Here is a 14,429-nt window from a genome sequence, read left to right as displayed (position 1 = left end):
GAATGGTGGAACACGATCTAGGAGGACGCCCTGAGACTGTCTAGCCAGAAAAAACGCTAAAATTCCAGAAGTAGTTAAAGTGAACAATTACCGTAATATTTTTACGTGGTCACCATACAGTGGTCCTCCTTCACTGACAGTTGACTAAAACGTGTACCTACCACACAACTTTTGTAACAAAATGTCTTCTACTATGTCCACGTCGATTTAATTTTTAGTCGAAGACATAGTTTTGATTGAACGCCAGACAACCCACGCGAGAATTGTGACCACACTCGCATCGAACAGAAATTATTAAAAAGAGAAAAATTCTACCACAAACCGATAAATTCATCTTACGGCTCGGGTCTGGTACTGGTTGTGTTGTTCAGTCTAGCACCGGCTGATAATGATAATTAATAACGCTTAGCTTTACGCTTACATGAACAGTATCCGTGGCCATAATTGAAAAGTTACACGTACGCTTCCTCTAATATTCTCGAGTTATGTAAACAAAATTGAATTTGAAGTTATTACAAATTACAGTAATTATTTTTGATGCGTGCTGCTCCCACGTCTCGCTGTTTATTCGTAAAGCGCCCCGGGAACTTTTTTTATGACCACTTAATTAAAATGTTCCCATCGTTTTGATTTGGAAAAAAACATTCAACGACAAATTGCTGCTTCCCGATAATCTTTTTGAACGCGTTTTCCTCCATTCCTGAAACCCTACACGCCGAATAGTGCGTGTCAGTGTGTGTATGGTTCGTCTATAATATATTACCGCCACGTTGTCGGTTTCAGATTTCACACATTTCGAACAAACTTTGATAATTTACGATGAAAGGTTTGTTATTCATAGGCCATTCCTTCAAAACATAGCTTAAATCAAACCGTAAAGAATTTCCTCAACATGTGATGGTGGCCTTTTGTGAAGAGTATCAAGTTTTATTTCTTTTTTCATCAATTTACTTTCATACCAATTTTCATTTTCCACCCGAGGCTGAATAAAAACCTTAATAAAGAGAAAAGAATATGACCTACATAAAGTTGGGCGACTTTTTAATACCCTCCCAGTAAATTCGTCAGGAATATTGTGTATTTTATCGTTGAAACTTTTATTTGCGTCGTTTTATTACAACAATTTTATTCGGATATCGTCTCATTCTGAAGTAGAAAACGACGAGTTAATCACATTATAACGAGTTGTCGCTGTTTTATGGCTAAGGCGGAAATAAAAAAATGTTGTAAACAAAAGCGACATAAAAATCAAACTTCTTTTCTATTCTATTGGAAAACAATTACCGGTTAGGCAAGCAAATCAGACAAACATAAATGGTCGCTCTTGCAATCACTACTTGGTAACAACGTCCACTGTAATAACTACTTTAACTGTTTGTTCGATTGAATTTATTACGATACTGTAACGGTAGGAAATACAGAATACGATTTTTTAATGTTATATCTCTTTGGATGATTTATCGAAGTGTTACTACATTAATCAAAAAATAATCTGACTTGTCAACAAATAGCCACGTAACTTTCTTGCAGGAAGCGATACAACTTCAACATTTACTAAAAGAACTGCATTTTCAAAACGAATTGTTTTATTTTGTTGCTTTAAATTTTGCGCTAAATGAAACAAGTGTTGTTTTAAAATTACATATATTCACATAGCTGTAATTTACGAAATATAAAGTTCTGAACATATAGCACTACATATCTCGCCGCAGCAGTAGCTGCGGAAACCTACAACTATCTGAAAAGTAAAATAAAAATAAACGCATTAATAAATCAAATAAAATTTATTCGATATACGTAAGTTAGTATACTTTGGGCAGAAAAAATATATTTTTACATATTTTCAATAATAACCATAAATTAACTCCAACCAAAAATAAACAATAAATGCTCTTTATTTCTTATTGCTTGAGCTTGTATAATTACGCAGCAATAAAGAGCGTTTATTTAAAAAAAAACTGTACAATGAAGCTCTTAAACAGAAGTAAATAAATAAATAAATCTGAGCACTTGCAAAAAAAGTACGTAAATAATCCAGAGAAGGCGACAACTTACCATTTTCCGTTGAAATAAAATGATCAAGTAGTAGCAAGCGAAATTGTAAATAAATAAAAGTTTTTTTTTAATGAAACACTTGCTCGGTTTTTAATTTTCAGACCGATTCCTCATCAGTCCGTCGTTCAGCTAGTAAGCTGCAATGCTACTTGTAGACCGATAATACTGGCACATACAATTCAGTATTACGAGTCTACAGTATACCAGAAAAATAAATATTGTTTTCATATATTGATACAAGGGATGGGGTAAGGCAATGAGATATGAATTCTCCATAACCCTATGGCTATATCACCTCGCTGCGTATAGAGGCGTCTACAAATTATAGATCGGATTCTCCGTACAAAGCTGTCGAGAATGACATGTAGTCCAGGGCTCCGGGAGCGGCCCCCGGACCCTTGTACGCCGGCATGCGTTGGATACAGTATTCGGCTTGATCCGGCGGGAGTTCCCTCCTGAGTTCGTCGGGCAGAATGTATGGCTGCAAAAATCGGAGTACAGTTAAAACACCGGATCGAAATCGTCCGCGATTTACGAACCTTGTCGGCCGCTAAGATGCGGAAACTGTCGATGACTTGCTCCGCGGTGTCGGTATCGGTGCTCTCTCTAGTCATGAAGTCCAAGAAAGCGTCGAAGTGAACGTATCCGCTGCTGTTCGGATCGACTGCTCCCAAAATTCTTTGGAAATCGATATCTCCTTGCCTGTCTTTTCCGATAGAATATCCGAGGGAAACGAGACAAGATTTGAACTCTTCAGGTGTGAGACGACCGGTCCTGTTCTTATCGAAGTGATTGAACGAAGACCTGAACTCGTTGAGTTGTTGTTGCGTGATGCCTTTGGAGTCGCGGGTGAGGATTTGATTCTCCACTTCGTTGATGTTGCGATTGATGGAGGTCAACAGCTGTTCCCAACCGACGCGCAAAGTTTCCATTGTGTACTGGGTGTATCTGAAACGACGCACTCGCAAAACGAACATCCCTCGACTTTACTCTCAGTTTTACCTGTTTTCAAAGATCATGCTTTCTTGTACGGCCTGGTTGATCTTCTCGAGCTCCTCGATGTGAGGCTTGTAAGCGTACACGCCCTGTTCGTATTCTTTGAGGCGGTGCAGTTGGTCTTCGAGAGTACCGTGGAGTCCCATACCGATCGCGGTGACGGCGTCCAGTTGACGTTCGATCCAAGGACCGACTGCGTTCGCTTTTTCGGCGAACTGGCGTCTGAGCATTTCGTTATTCTGCTGCTTCCTGAGCTCGCCCTGCAAAGTGGCGTCTCTTTGCGGCACCAATTGCCTCACCTCGCCCCATTTTCTGGTGAGGTCCTACAATCAAAAATCACCTTCCTGTTAGGACCTCCCGGCTATAAAGTAGATAAACAACCGACATTTTACCTCAAGGTCACCACCAATTCCTTCCTTTAGGGCCAAGCAATCACAAAATTTTATAATTACTAACGTCGACCGACATTTAAGTGGCATTCGGCGGCGTGCGGTTCTATAATAATAGGTCGCACATGTAAGATTTTACACTCGCATACACAATAGTATATTGTTATATGTACGAGTTGCACAAGACAGTCTATTGACGAACGAGTTATTTTTTTTAATATAAAATTATTATCTAGTGACTTTTATTTTAATGGAATTGGGTTGGTATTGACGAAGCAATGTCATTGCATTGAAAATTAAATTTTAAATGGTCTCCCAGATGTTGTTAGATCTACAATAATAATCTACCCTATTAATAGTTTATTTTGATCCAAAACATGGATTCAGGTTCAAATGACATCACATTTACCACTGAAATTTACTTTCAATACCAACCCCAAATTCAATTATCACTAGAAACGATGCTATAAAATTGATTTTTGGGAAATTGTTTTCGGTGTCACAAAATGCTCATTGTAACACCGAAGTAGAAAAATACAATAAATAATCTTCCCAAAAACTCATAATTATTCATCAAGTCTTATACAAAGCAATGGAAATATTTACCTTTTCCTTAACCGTTCTTTGCCCAAAAAATTAATTACATATCTGTTTGTTCTTTATTTTAAATATTTGCTCTTTTTTATTTATTAGAAGTATAATATTATATTAAAGATCCTCCACCTGTCGACTTATGTTGGTTGAACAATAAATATCCCTATAACTCTGTGAAGACGATACAAGTTGGCACGACTGAGACGACTGTTTAATTTTGTCAAATTGACGCTTGTGTGTTAGAAAATTTTAAATTTAATACAATGCTGTGAAAAGAAATAAATTTGCGTAACAAATTAAATTAACTTTTCATGTTCTAGTCAAAAATTGAACAGCGTTGCCACGTGTATTTTCGGTGTAAATTCTGGTGTTGGTGGATCTTCGATGTGTGAACAAGGTACAATTTTTAAAATTTTGGTCAATAAGCTACGTCTACTCCAACAATAATGTTATCTAATCATAACAATGTTAGTACCTACTAATTTTATTAACAATTATTTGAGGTCTCGGTGTAATAATTTTTCTTTTATTTTGACCTACTTATAATGCATGTCTAAAAAGTGTCTTGTTAAAGTCAGCTATTATACATTTTTTATTAGTAAAAGCATGACGCAACTTGAATTCACAAGGTCTGTGCCTTTTAATTTTGAGTTTAAAAACATTATTTGAAAAGAAACAATTGTTGAAAGTGATTTTTTTTTCATGTGATTAAATAACAATTTCTAAGACAAACGTTGCAAAACCAAATATGACATTGACGAGAATTTTTTAGGGCGTAATACAATATTCCTAACGTCATAAGAACTGAATTGTCTCATCTCTTCTGTGTGTCTATTGATGTAACCTAAATGTAAATACATTAACCAAATTCTGAGTGATGTTTTCCAAGTGTATTAGTTACACGTTTCGTTTTAGAGCGTGTACGTTGACAGCATTTTAACGCATTTTACATTTTCATATTATTCGACACTTCTTTACGAAAATCAATCTGCACGAATCGATGTCAGTCATGTTTCTTGTAAGTATTATATTGCCGCACGCCACTGAATCTGATACAGGATGAAATGAATGATGATTGATGACTATGAATGAACGACGTTATCAGCAACCGACAAACAATACTCACGTGGGCTGTGAGAGTAGTGTACGGGTTCTGCAACCCTCCAGGTACTTGATGTTGTTTGACAATGGCCTCTACTTCTCTTACAAGTCCGACAATGCTTTGGTACTCTTTATCGGCCTCTCCTAAAGTCGCCTGGAAATCAATCGATTGAAGAACCAATCTATATGATAATGACGAGCTCACCTTGAAGTGAGAGTGGGCGTCGATGAGTCCTTGAATTTCCTCAACGGTGTGCACGATAAAGATATCGACAAGATCTTCCCGTGTCCCGTCCAGCCAATTGTTGAACGGAGCGGCGCGTTTCGCGAATTCCAAGTGAAGGATGTCGATCTTCTCCAAGATCCTCTCGGCCTCGTCGAGAGCTTGACGACGACGCTGCGTCAAAGCACCCAGTCTGTCCCACTGGTCGCAGATGCGCTGGCAACGAGCGTTAACGCTCACACTGTCATGGTATTCCAAAGTGCTGAAACACACTCCTCAAACAACTGCTCAACACGACGACCCGGAGACAATACTTGAGTTCCTGAGCGATGGCGGCGATTTGCTCCACGCGGTCTTGATGAGCGGCCAGGTCTGACTCGAAGGCCTCGTGTTTCTTCTTCAAAGCCTTCAACTCGTTGAGACGACACTGTCTGAAGTCCTGACTCTGCAGCATCTCCTCCTTACCGCGAGTCCAGTCCTCGTGGGCGTCCGCCTTATGTTTGAACTTCTGGGCCAAGTGTTCCAGACGCTCCAAACGCATCATCTCCGACAGCAACCACTCCTCGAACGTCTTCTCGGCGTTCTCCAGGCCCTTCCAAGCGTTCGCGATGTCCTAAAATCAACAACCTCTCAAATCTCTCCTAAATGCGAAAGCGGCGCGCTACTAACAGAAACCATCTTTCCTTCGGTGGGCATGTACGCCGGTCTGTTGGACAAACGCAGTTTTGTCTGTAAGGTGTTGAAGTTAGTTTCGAGCTTTGCTTTCTGCTCGACACGTGGAGGCTTATGCTTGCGCCTGTACGTACGGTATTCTTCTAGTTTCTTTTGAACACCAGCAAGAGAATTGTCAGTTTGACGTGACGCCAACCATGGCATGGTGCGACGGATCCATTCCAGGAGCTGCATCGTCGTCGAATGTTACTTCTGTGTGATTATTTGCATTTAAAAACTTACGTCACTGGCCAAACGTTCGTATTCTTCCATCAGACGTTCATTCTCTTGGTTGACTTTCAGAACCTTGCAGATTCTGTTCGCGGCAGTTTCGGCCTGGAAATTCAGTGTTGTAGAAATGTTCGTACCGATTTGGCGACAGATTAAAAATAAAAAAGTGACTGTATCAAAAATCATTCTTAAAAAATCATTAAAAGCATTCAGGTTACGGTATTATTACATACATAATGAAATCACCTTTTGTGCACCTGAGAAGCAATGGTAGTAGGACGATACGTATGTCATGACCGCCCTTTCGTCCGGCATAGCGGTGTTCTGTAAATCTGCATGCAAACAAGTAAACCACATCATCACAATAATTCAAATTAGGAAACGAAAAAAAATAAAACAAAAATAAACGAAAACAAAAACAAAATCGGTATTAGACATTACAAATTATCGCTCACTTAGTATATGCGTGAGTTTACTTATTGGTTAAGAACAGCTGCAAATGGCAAAAATTGTCTTGTTAAACAATTTGGTTAATTTTTGACACTTTCGTACAATCGATACCTGTTGGGCCCCTTGGAAAGCGTGATAATAACATGACACGTAAGTCATGATGGCACGCTCATCGGGTTTAGGCGTGTTGATTAAATCTGTAATTATTTTGATTTTTTTCAGACTGCCTCACACACCTCTAAGCTAGGGTTGTCAACGCACATCACCGACATTATCGAAAACTTGAGATCCAACCAATAAATTCCACTGTTTGTGTATTTCCTTGTCGTGTCAATAAACAACTCCCAAAAACAGTACACTAATAAAACTGTCGATAATGTCGGCAGCGTACGCAGCGTCTTAAATTGTACAAGATTTGTCTGTTTGACACCCCCGTCGAGAATGAAATTGAAAGATCCCTTTGTTTCTTACCATCGGGATCCAACATCCTGGGAATGTCGAGATACTTCTCGGCGACATCAAAGGCAGTGTTTAGGTTTTCAAGAGGATTATCTTTGGATAGTTTGCTGTAGTCGATGAGATCAGGGCGATGGCGATGGATGAGAGCGCAGAACGCCAGACCGTCCTTGAACGAGAGATGGAAGTTTTGCACGTTGACGTTCTTGTACGGCGCGGTCTTGCGCTGGCACCACAACAGCAGACCCTCTTTGGCCGTCATCTCTTCCACGGAAATGTCCTGGATGGCGAAGCGAAGGATGATGGTCCAGATCATACCGAGGGTCATTTTCAAGTTGCCGTCGACGATTTCTTCCGCGCCGATCGAAACGAGCTTGACGCCTTTGCTGGCGATGTAGTCCAGTGCCTTGTTGACGTTGGCGATCTTGTGGAAACGCATCTTGCCACGGTCGGGCTTGGGTAGGGTCTCCCCGGAGATCACCTCCAAGAGGAGCATCAGTTTCAGGCCGTTGCGGAAATCTTCCTCGATGTTTTCGATCGCCGTGCCGGCCTTACGCAGATGACTGTTGCACCACGCCGTAAATGTCTGCAAAAAGAAATCGGGCTCGTTAATGGCGGGCCAGTCCACAACTTAACGCAACTTAATGATTCTGATTACCAATTTCATGGTCCATTGAAGCAAAAATATAAATAAAATAATGATGTGCCGCTTTACTTCATCGCGGATCGTAGTACATACTCATGTATTACTGGTTGCATCATTATATTCAATATCTGAATCCGACACCCATTTATAAATAGTTTTCATGTAAATAGCGTACGGGCAGTTTATCAAGATATTGACAGTGCTATCTTGGCGATCTAACTTTCCTTAAATTTCAAGGTGGCTGATATATCTTTATCTGTGCCTGGAAATTGTTGAGCAATGAATGCATTGTTGGCTTTGGAGTGGAATTCTAGAAATTTCAAACGCACAGGAACCAATATTTCCTCGTAGTTTCAATTTAACCGACACTTAATAAACGAATTCAAATAAATGACGCGATCTTCCGTAATAGGTCGTGTCGGCGATAAATAAATAATAAAGCTATCCCTTCCTTATAAGGACTGGTGATAAAAATTCAAACAAACGTATCACTACTGTAGCATCTGACAAGCCCGCTTCCTATTCGTCTTGCACAATTGTTTAATTTAAATAACGCGGACGAAACTGAATTGTTGTCCGAGATGGGTACAGATTAAATTATGTTGTAAACATCAATGGAGATTTCACGTGAATCCGTTCCTGCTCAGTTCACAATTTATGGTGAATGTACCTACTGAGACAAAGTATGTAGCAGAAAATTCGTTTGTTAACATGTTTCACAGCCGATGAGCGCCTAATGTTTGAGAAAATAATCGCAGATAAAAATTGAAAACGTAGCGACAGGTTTGATCGGCATCGGCAATATAGCATAAAATCTGATCGTTTTACGGCGTATATTTCATCACGAATTTATACAAAATCGGTTTATTGGCCGCATCTGACTCAGAGAGAAATTATGCAAAACGGGCAATGCGCCAAATTATATATAAACCGAAAAGCAAGGTCCGTAACGCCACTACATGCTCATAACGCGATATAATAATATCCGCGGGCCCATTTGCCATTACACCGTAACGTATGCAACGGCGCAGGGGCGGCTCGTCGCCCCCCGCGAAGCCCGACCATCTGCCACGAACCAGTCTCGTTACCATTCATCGATTTCTATTTGTGGCACAACGTCGCATTGTTACGATACACAATTAATTCGACGATTTGTCCCGATGACTAAGAGAAAATCCCGGGAAACCGTTACGCCAGACCGGACCGTTTCAATTTCCCGCGGTTTTCGCAAGCGTCCACGTTTCCACGGACGATCCGAGTCAAGGCCGTTTGGTTTTCCCGGCGTGCCCCTCAAACCTGCATTCCACGAATACGCGGCGGAGCGCCACTGTTTTCTGGTCGCATTTAATCCAGGCGACAAAAATCGTGATCCACGTGCAAAGATTCTGCAACCGTGTGCACTACTCCGGCTTAACCCAGTTAGAGCAAGACGGGAATCTACGACTTCAGTGTTAACATCTCTTTCCGGATTTTCCCGTTCCCATTCAAGATCCAGAAGCGAGGAGAGCGCGAATGCAACTCACGAAAATACACGGACGTGTCCTAAAAATAGGTGGGATTTTTGGATAAAGAGGTGAACATTCTTGAATTAGACTCAAACTCGTTGACGTCCATCAAATCGGTATCGCTTTTCGAAAAATCATTTCGCTGTCACCAAGCCGACAAAATTTTTACAACCATTATCATCGACTTTAATTGCCACTGATGTCCTTGCCGATGATAGTTCGTGTCGCGCACACTTTCGCATTTTTTTTACACCGTCTACGCAAACGAATTAATTAAAATGGATCAACAAAATCTTCGGTGATTGTGTGGGAAGCAATTAAAACCTGAGAAAGACGAAATTCCTCGTGGATCCGTTTCTCTCGCCGTGCGAAACCTCGTCTCGTCCTTATTAATTATTGGCACCAGATCTGGGTCTTCTATAATTAGAGAGGCACGAACCACTCATTGTTTATTTTTCCGGATCTCCTATCGAAAATTGAGAAGCTCTATCTATAAAAAAGTCACGCGACCTTTCACGCCAAACCAAGAGGAAGTGTACTGACAAAGAGTTTGTCACGCTTGATCGACCATTCCAACGGACAACAGCTGACGCCGGTACGTGTCGAATAAACACCAATTTTAGAGGTTGAGGTTAATTACGTCCAGTTAATCGAGCCGGCTTTCCACAGGTGATTCAAGTCATTTCCGAAATAGCAGAACGATTACCGCATTTCCTAAAATCAATTCGGTTTGAGCATTCTCGCCGCTGAGTAGGTCAATAACACTTATTCATATCGCAAACATCTTCCTCAAAACGTCGCTCTTAGTCACGCTACGTGTTTGCATTGTTCGTTATTGTTTGTTGTCTATACGAGTTCACCAAAGGGGAATCCAGATCCAGTTCTTCTCTCGAATCGGTCCTCACTTCTGTTGCACATCGCGTCGATTAATTGACAGGAATTCACTGTTGAATCAGACTCTCATTACTCAGCTCATGACGAAAGTTTATGTAAACATTCGAGTGCGACTGTTGATTCAACACCGCAGCCATAACTTACAACGGACGCCATATGCAACAAATGTGCTTCTATAGTGGTCTAAACGGTACACCAAACGTCCCCTTATATGGACTGCTTCATTAAGATAAATACACACGATCTTCTAGTTTCTATTATTTAATAACCCGCATGCTGAACTAGATCGTTCAGATACCGGTAAGCATGCAGTCGGGCGCCTGTATAAAGATTTTTCCCCACAAAAAAATCCCATTTTCCTCGACCGCAAACCTTTCAGCTGCTCACACAAAGAACAAAACTGTCCCCGTGTTGAATTGTTTAAATGTCAGTCATGATTCATCTACGAGTATACCGTTCTTGCACTTTCTTTTCCTCAAATACTTTTACTTGGTTAATTTCGAATTATCTATGCAAAATACGTTTCGTCAGGGTACGACGGAATTTTCACCAAAGACATTTAAATATCGCCGGGCAGGAACGTGTCGCAACAGTCGATCGTTCCGAGACATTTGGAACAATGTCTTACAGTTAATCAAATTGTATAAAATAAATAGCGCTAACATACTTTGACCAATTAACTGTTGGATGACGGTTTAAACTGTGGTCAGGCACTGTATTTGTTTGGTGGAGAGAAAAATGCGACTTAGCTGACCACGTTCTGAAGAAAATCCGAGTGCGAAGTCGTTGCAAATTTCCTAGGGAGTTGGATGCTCTCTTTAACCTTTACGGCGGAGAGGTCGCGTTCTCACCGATACTATTTATTCATTTGCTACATTTACTGTTAAACTCTTTCTGTTTAATTAACGATTGTTGAGGGAAAATGTCAGAACTGATTCACCTGAAAATGTAAACAATCTGCACCATCGCAACTGTACATTCGTAACGAACGGAAAAAATATTGGTAACAGGATAATGCGCGCTACTTTCGTCACAAGGACACCTCAACAAAGGTATCAATAACACGGGGCTAGTACGCTATTTGCAAAGAATGACATTTACAGTTCGCTAGACACCGAAACAATAACACTCCTCCCGGCGGCCACATTTCGATTTTCAAGTGATAAACAAAACTGGCGAGGTCAAGGAATTAATAAACGTGGCGACAAAAACAGCGCAAATTGATTCAAATTGTGATTTATTTACAAGCGCACTCGTCGAACGTGAACTTTCTAATTCTTGTTTATTGCTTTCTATAATGACCAAGGTTGTGTTACGCAACACGTTACAATTCTATTCTTTCGAACGATTTGCATGCCGAACGCCACTCTTGGGTATCTGTCAGCATTGCAGGAATATCAACGCCCACGGGAATAGTTTCAGCGATGCTGAAAAAATTACACACTCCGTATTTATTTGCAGATGTGTCGGTGGCTGTAAAAATAACGTTGCAAAATTTGTTTTCGTTTTGTTCACGGCTACGTGAGCACCGCACATTCTCGATCGATCCACATGGATCTTCCTATCGAACAATTTCAATCATTTAATCTATCGACAACAGTACTCGTTTACAATCTTGTTTTACAAATAAAGTTCAAATTTTTACCGTATCTTCCACTTTTCTCTCGACTATTTCGGTAGTTTATCGTTTTGATCGTTTACTCTCTTACAATAAAGATAAGAAGATGTTTTAGCCTCTGACCGGTGTTTGAAGCGATACAAAACCTACTTTCGCCAAAGGGAAAATCGAAGTTAATGGGATTTTCGTCGGCTTAGGTGTATTCGTAAATCATAAAAATGTGTCACAAATGTGGTGAACGAGAGAAATGAAAACATATTTTGATAAGGTCGTGTGACACTTAAAATGACATGAATACTTTCTAATACGGCTTTTACATGTTTTTCTTCGAATAAAAACTGCAAATCTGGCAACGCTTTTAAGCTGGTGGTGGTAAACAGTGGAAATGAGGTTTGCTTTGGTGCTTTCGTGAAGTTTGACTAATATTTTAGAGTTTTCCAAATCATCATGATTGACATTAACTTATCTCACGATGCCTTGAGTTACCTTTAATAAACAACAATAAACATATTTTCCTCCAGGATGACGTAAGAAACTTGTTCAAATAATGATTAGGATTTATCTGCTTTTCTTTATGACCACGTGGCTCTAAAATGTCGCACACTATTAATGGAAATTGTATACCTTTAGAACACCTAAACTACTCTTGTTACAAATGAACGTTCGTTGTTTACGAGATGGTTCCAATAGCGGCACATTTTCGAAATGGTTCGTTCCAAAATTAACCGGTCTCCACTCCAATTATAAAAATATATGGAAAAGTAGCGCTCATCTCTCCAATAATAATAAGACGTTCATCCCCCACAAAGACATGTGTTTCATTTCGTAAATAATTTTTTGTCAATACTTTTAACGAGCGTGCCACATGTCCGGTTATTTTTCTGATGGTTGAACACACCTTCGGGAAACTTGCCGTCGCTAATAAAAAATGTAATTGAAGTAAATTTAGATTATGTTGGTAAAGAAGGACGTGGGTGTTTGTTTAAAATAGAGTCTAGCTGGCGACGCCGACGCGTTTTGATCGTCATTCTGGAGGCGTCGTCGCCGCCGTCTTCGCCGACGAGATGGCTTATTTAACATCTAGCTCTGTCTGTACAAATCTGATTTATCGCCGACGCATCGGGAAACGGTTTCGTCTTACTGAATACGAGTCAGGGACGAGGCAACGTCCCGGTCAGTATTTTCCAGTAGGCATCGCCCACCTGACCGCCTCTCGTGTGGTCAGCTTTGAGCCCCCGACTTTTCGTTCTTCGGGTCCTCGCCCCACGGGGTGCTTCCGCGATGTTTACGGTGTAGAGTTCGGTCCTGGAATGTCCGCGACCATTTTTGGTAACGACGTCGAGAAATCCGACGCCTAAGCGCCTCTCTCGCTCCCACCCGCTTGAGCGTCGTCGTCTCGCTTGGGAGGCGTCCCGGTGCGCAGCTGCCGCACTCGATAACGAAGGGAAAATGCGAGAAAAATTCGAAAACGCCACTGTCTGGCTAGATCTTCGCAAAAGTGACGTCGGGGTTGGAGTCGGTGGGCGTTTAAATCCCGGGCCCCCTGGAAGCGTTCTGGCACTGAACGGGTGTCGGGTTCGTTCATGGAGGGGTTGCGTTTCATAATTTCGCCGTGTGGTACTAATTTAGCGGGCAGCTGACGATTGTTGAGTATTTCTCGTACGGCATTACATCACGGCTAGGGCTAGAGCGCCAAAAATAGTTGCACGAGATAAGGTTACGTTTCTGGGCGATTTTGAGGTTAGGTTCGGGGTTGTCGACGCCGCGGGAGCCGGGGATGGGACTCACCTTTTTCTGCTGTTTTTCCCAAGCCGGGTCGAGGAGACCCTCGCGCTCCCATTCTTCTTCCTGCTCCATGTAGCCGTCAGAGTACTGATCGACGTTATTGTAGCCGTCGGTACTGATCATTCTCAGAAATGCACTGTTTTTTTGCTATACTAGGTGTTTCGTTTTACAAAGTTCGTTCGACAGATGTAATTCAGTCGTGCAAAAGCACACGACCTGACGCGCACTTTACCCCACTAGCCCGAGCCCGACTGCAGTCTGCCAGTTGGTTGTCTGTCGGTTAGCGCAAACTCTGAGACTCGTTTTCCAATAGTAACAGAACCTATCGCTGCAAAGCGGACTCTTCGAAACTCACGAACAATTTTTAAATCTTGCCCCGAGACTCCTGTCGAGATTCGATCACACTTTGATTTTCTCCTCAAACCCATCAATCCGCAACTACAACTCATGACAAAGTTAATCTCTGTTGATGACGACGAGTTGCACGATTTCTCCACCTTTAAACGATCAAATTTAAATTACGAGCTCGAAATGACAAGAATTTGACACTCCTCAAAATTTTCTAATTTGTCTAATTGTCATTTCTTAAATTGTTAATGACATTCATCTAAAAATAAAATTCCCTAAAAACTGTACGAAGTCTCTTTATTTTTCTTAATTTCTTTTTCTTTGATAACTAAAATAAACTAAATGTGCTCAACAATTCTTACACTACCCTTTGTTTATGTATGATAATTAAAGTGTGTTGCGAATATCATAGTAAACAAAAAAGAAG

General features: G+C 40.9%; 1 protein-coding gene and 1 long non-coding RNA gene across 5 annotated transcripts; one reads left to right on the top strand and one right to left on the bottom strand.

Annotated features, from left to right (window-relative positions):
- Positions 1-1,769: 1,769 nt before the first annotated feature.
- Positions 1,770-13,945, bottom strand: Actn (alpha actinin). 4 transcript variants are annotated; one of them, XM_069051684.1, is made up of 12 exons: positions 13,658-13,945; positions 7,222-7,792; positions 6,853-6,947; positions 6,547-6,624; positions 6,313-6,405; positions 6,028-6,258; positions 5,673-5,971; positions 5,341-5,620; positions 5,161-5,289; positions 3,058-3,374; positions 2,595-3,003; positions 1,770-2,536 (listed from the first exon to the last, which is right to left on the bottom strand). In XM_069051684.1, the coding sequence occupies exons 1-12, from the start codon at positions 13,775-13,777 to the stop codon at positions 2,378-2,380; spliced, it is 2,781 nt and encodes a 926-aa protein (XP_068907785.1). In that variant the 5' UTR covers positions 13,778-13,945; the 3' UTR covers positions 1,770-2,377. The 4 variants fall into 4 exon arrangements, with proteins under 4 accessions (XP_068907785.1, XP_068907782.1, XP_068907784.1 ...); XM_069051681.1 differs by lacking the exon at positions 6,547-6,624 and having other exon boundaries at positions 13,658-13,944; XM_069051683.1 differs by lacking the exon at positions 6,853-6,947 and having other exon boundaries at positions 6,547-6,632; positions 13,658-13,944.
- LOC138133744 (uncharacterized) lies at positions 4,157-7,173 on the top strand. Its single transcript, XR_011160501.1, has 2 exons — positions 4,157-4,431; positions 6,973-7,173. It is a non-coding gene; the product is annotated as an uncharacterized lncRNA (long non-coding RNA).
- Positions 13,946-14,429: the final 484 nt, after the last annotated feature.

The sequence above is a fragment of the Tenebrio molitor genome, chromosome 6 (assembly GCF_963966145.1).
Source record: "Tenebrio molitor chromosome 6, icTenMoli1.1, whole genome shotgun sequence".
Taxonomy (NCBI): Eukaryota; Metazoa; Arthropoda; class Insecta; order Coleoptera; family Tenebrionidae; genus Tenebrio; species Tenebrio molitor.
The sequence above is the reverse complement of the archived record's forward strand: the minus strand, read 5'-3'. Positions and strand labels throughout refer to the sequence as shown.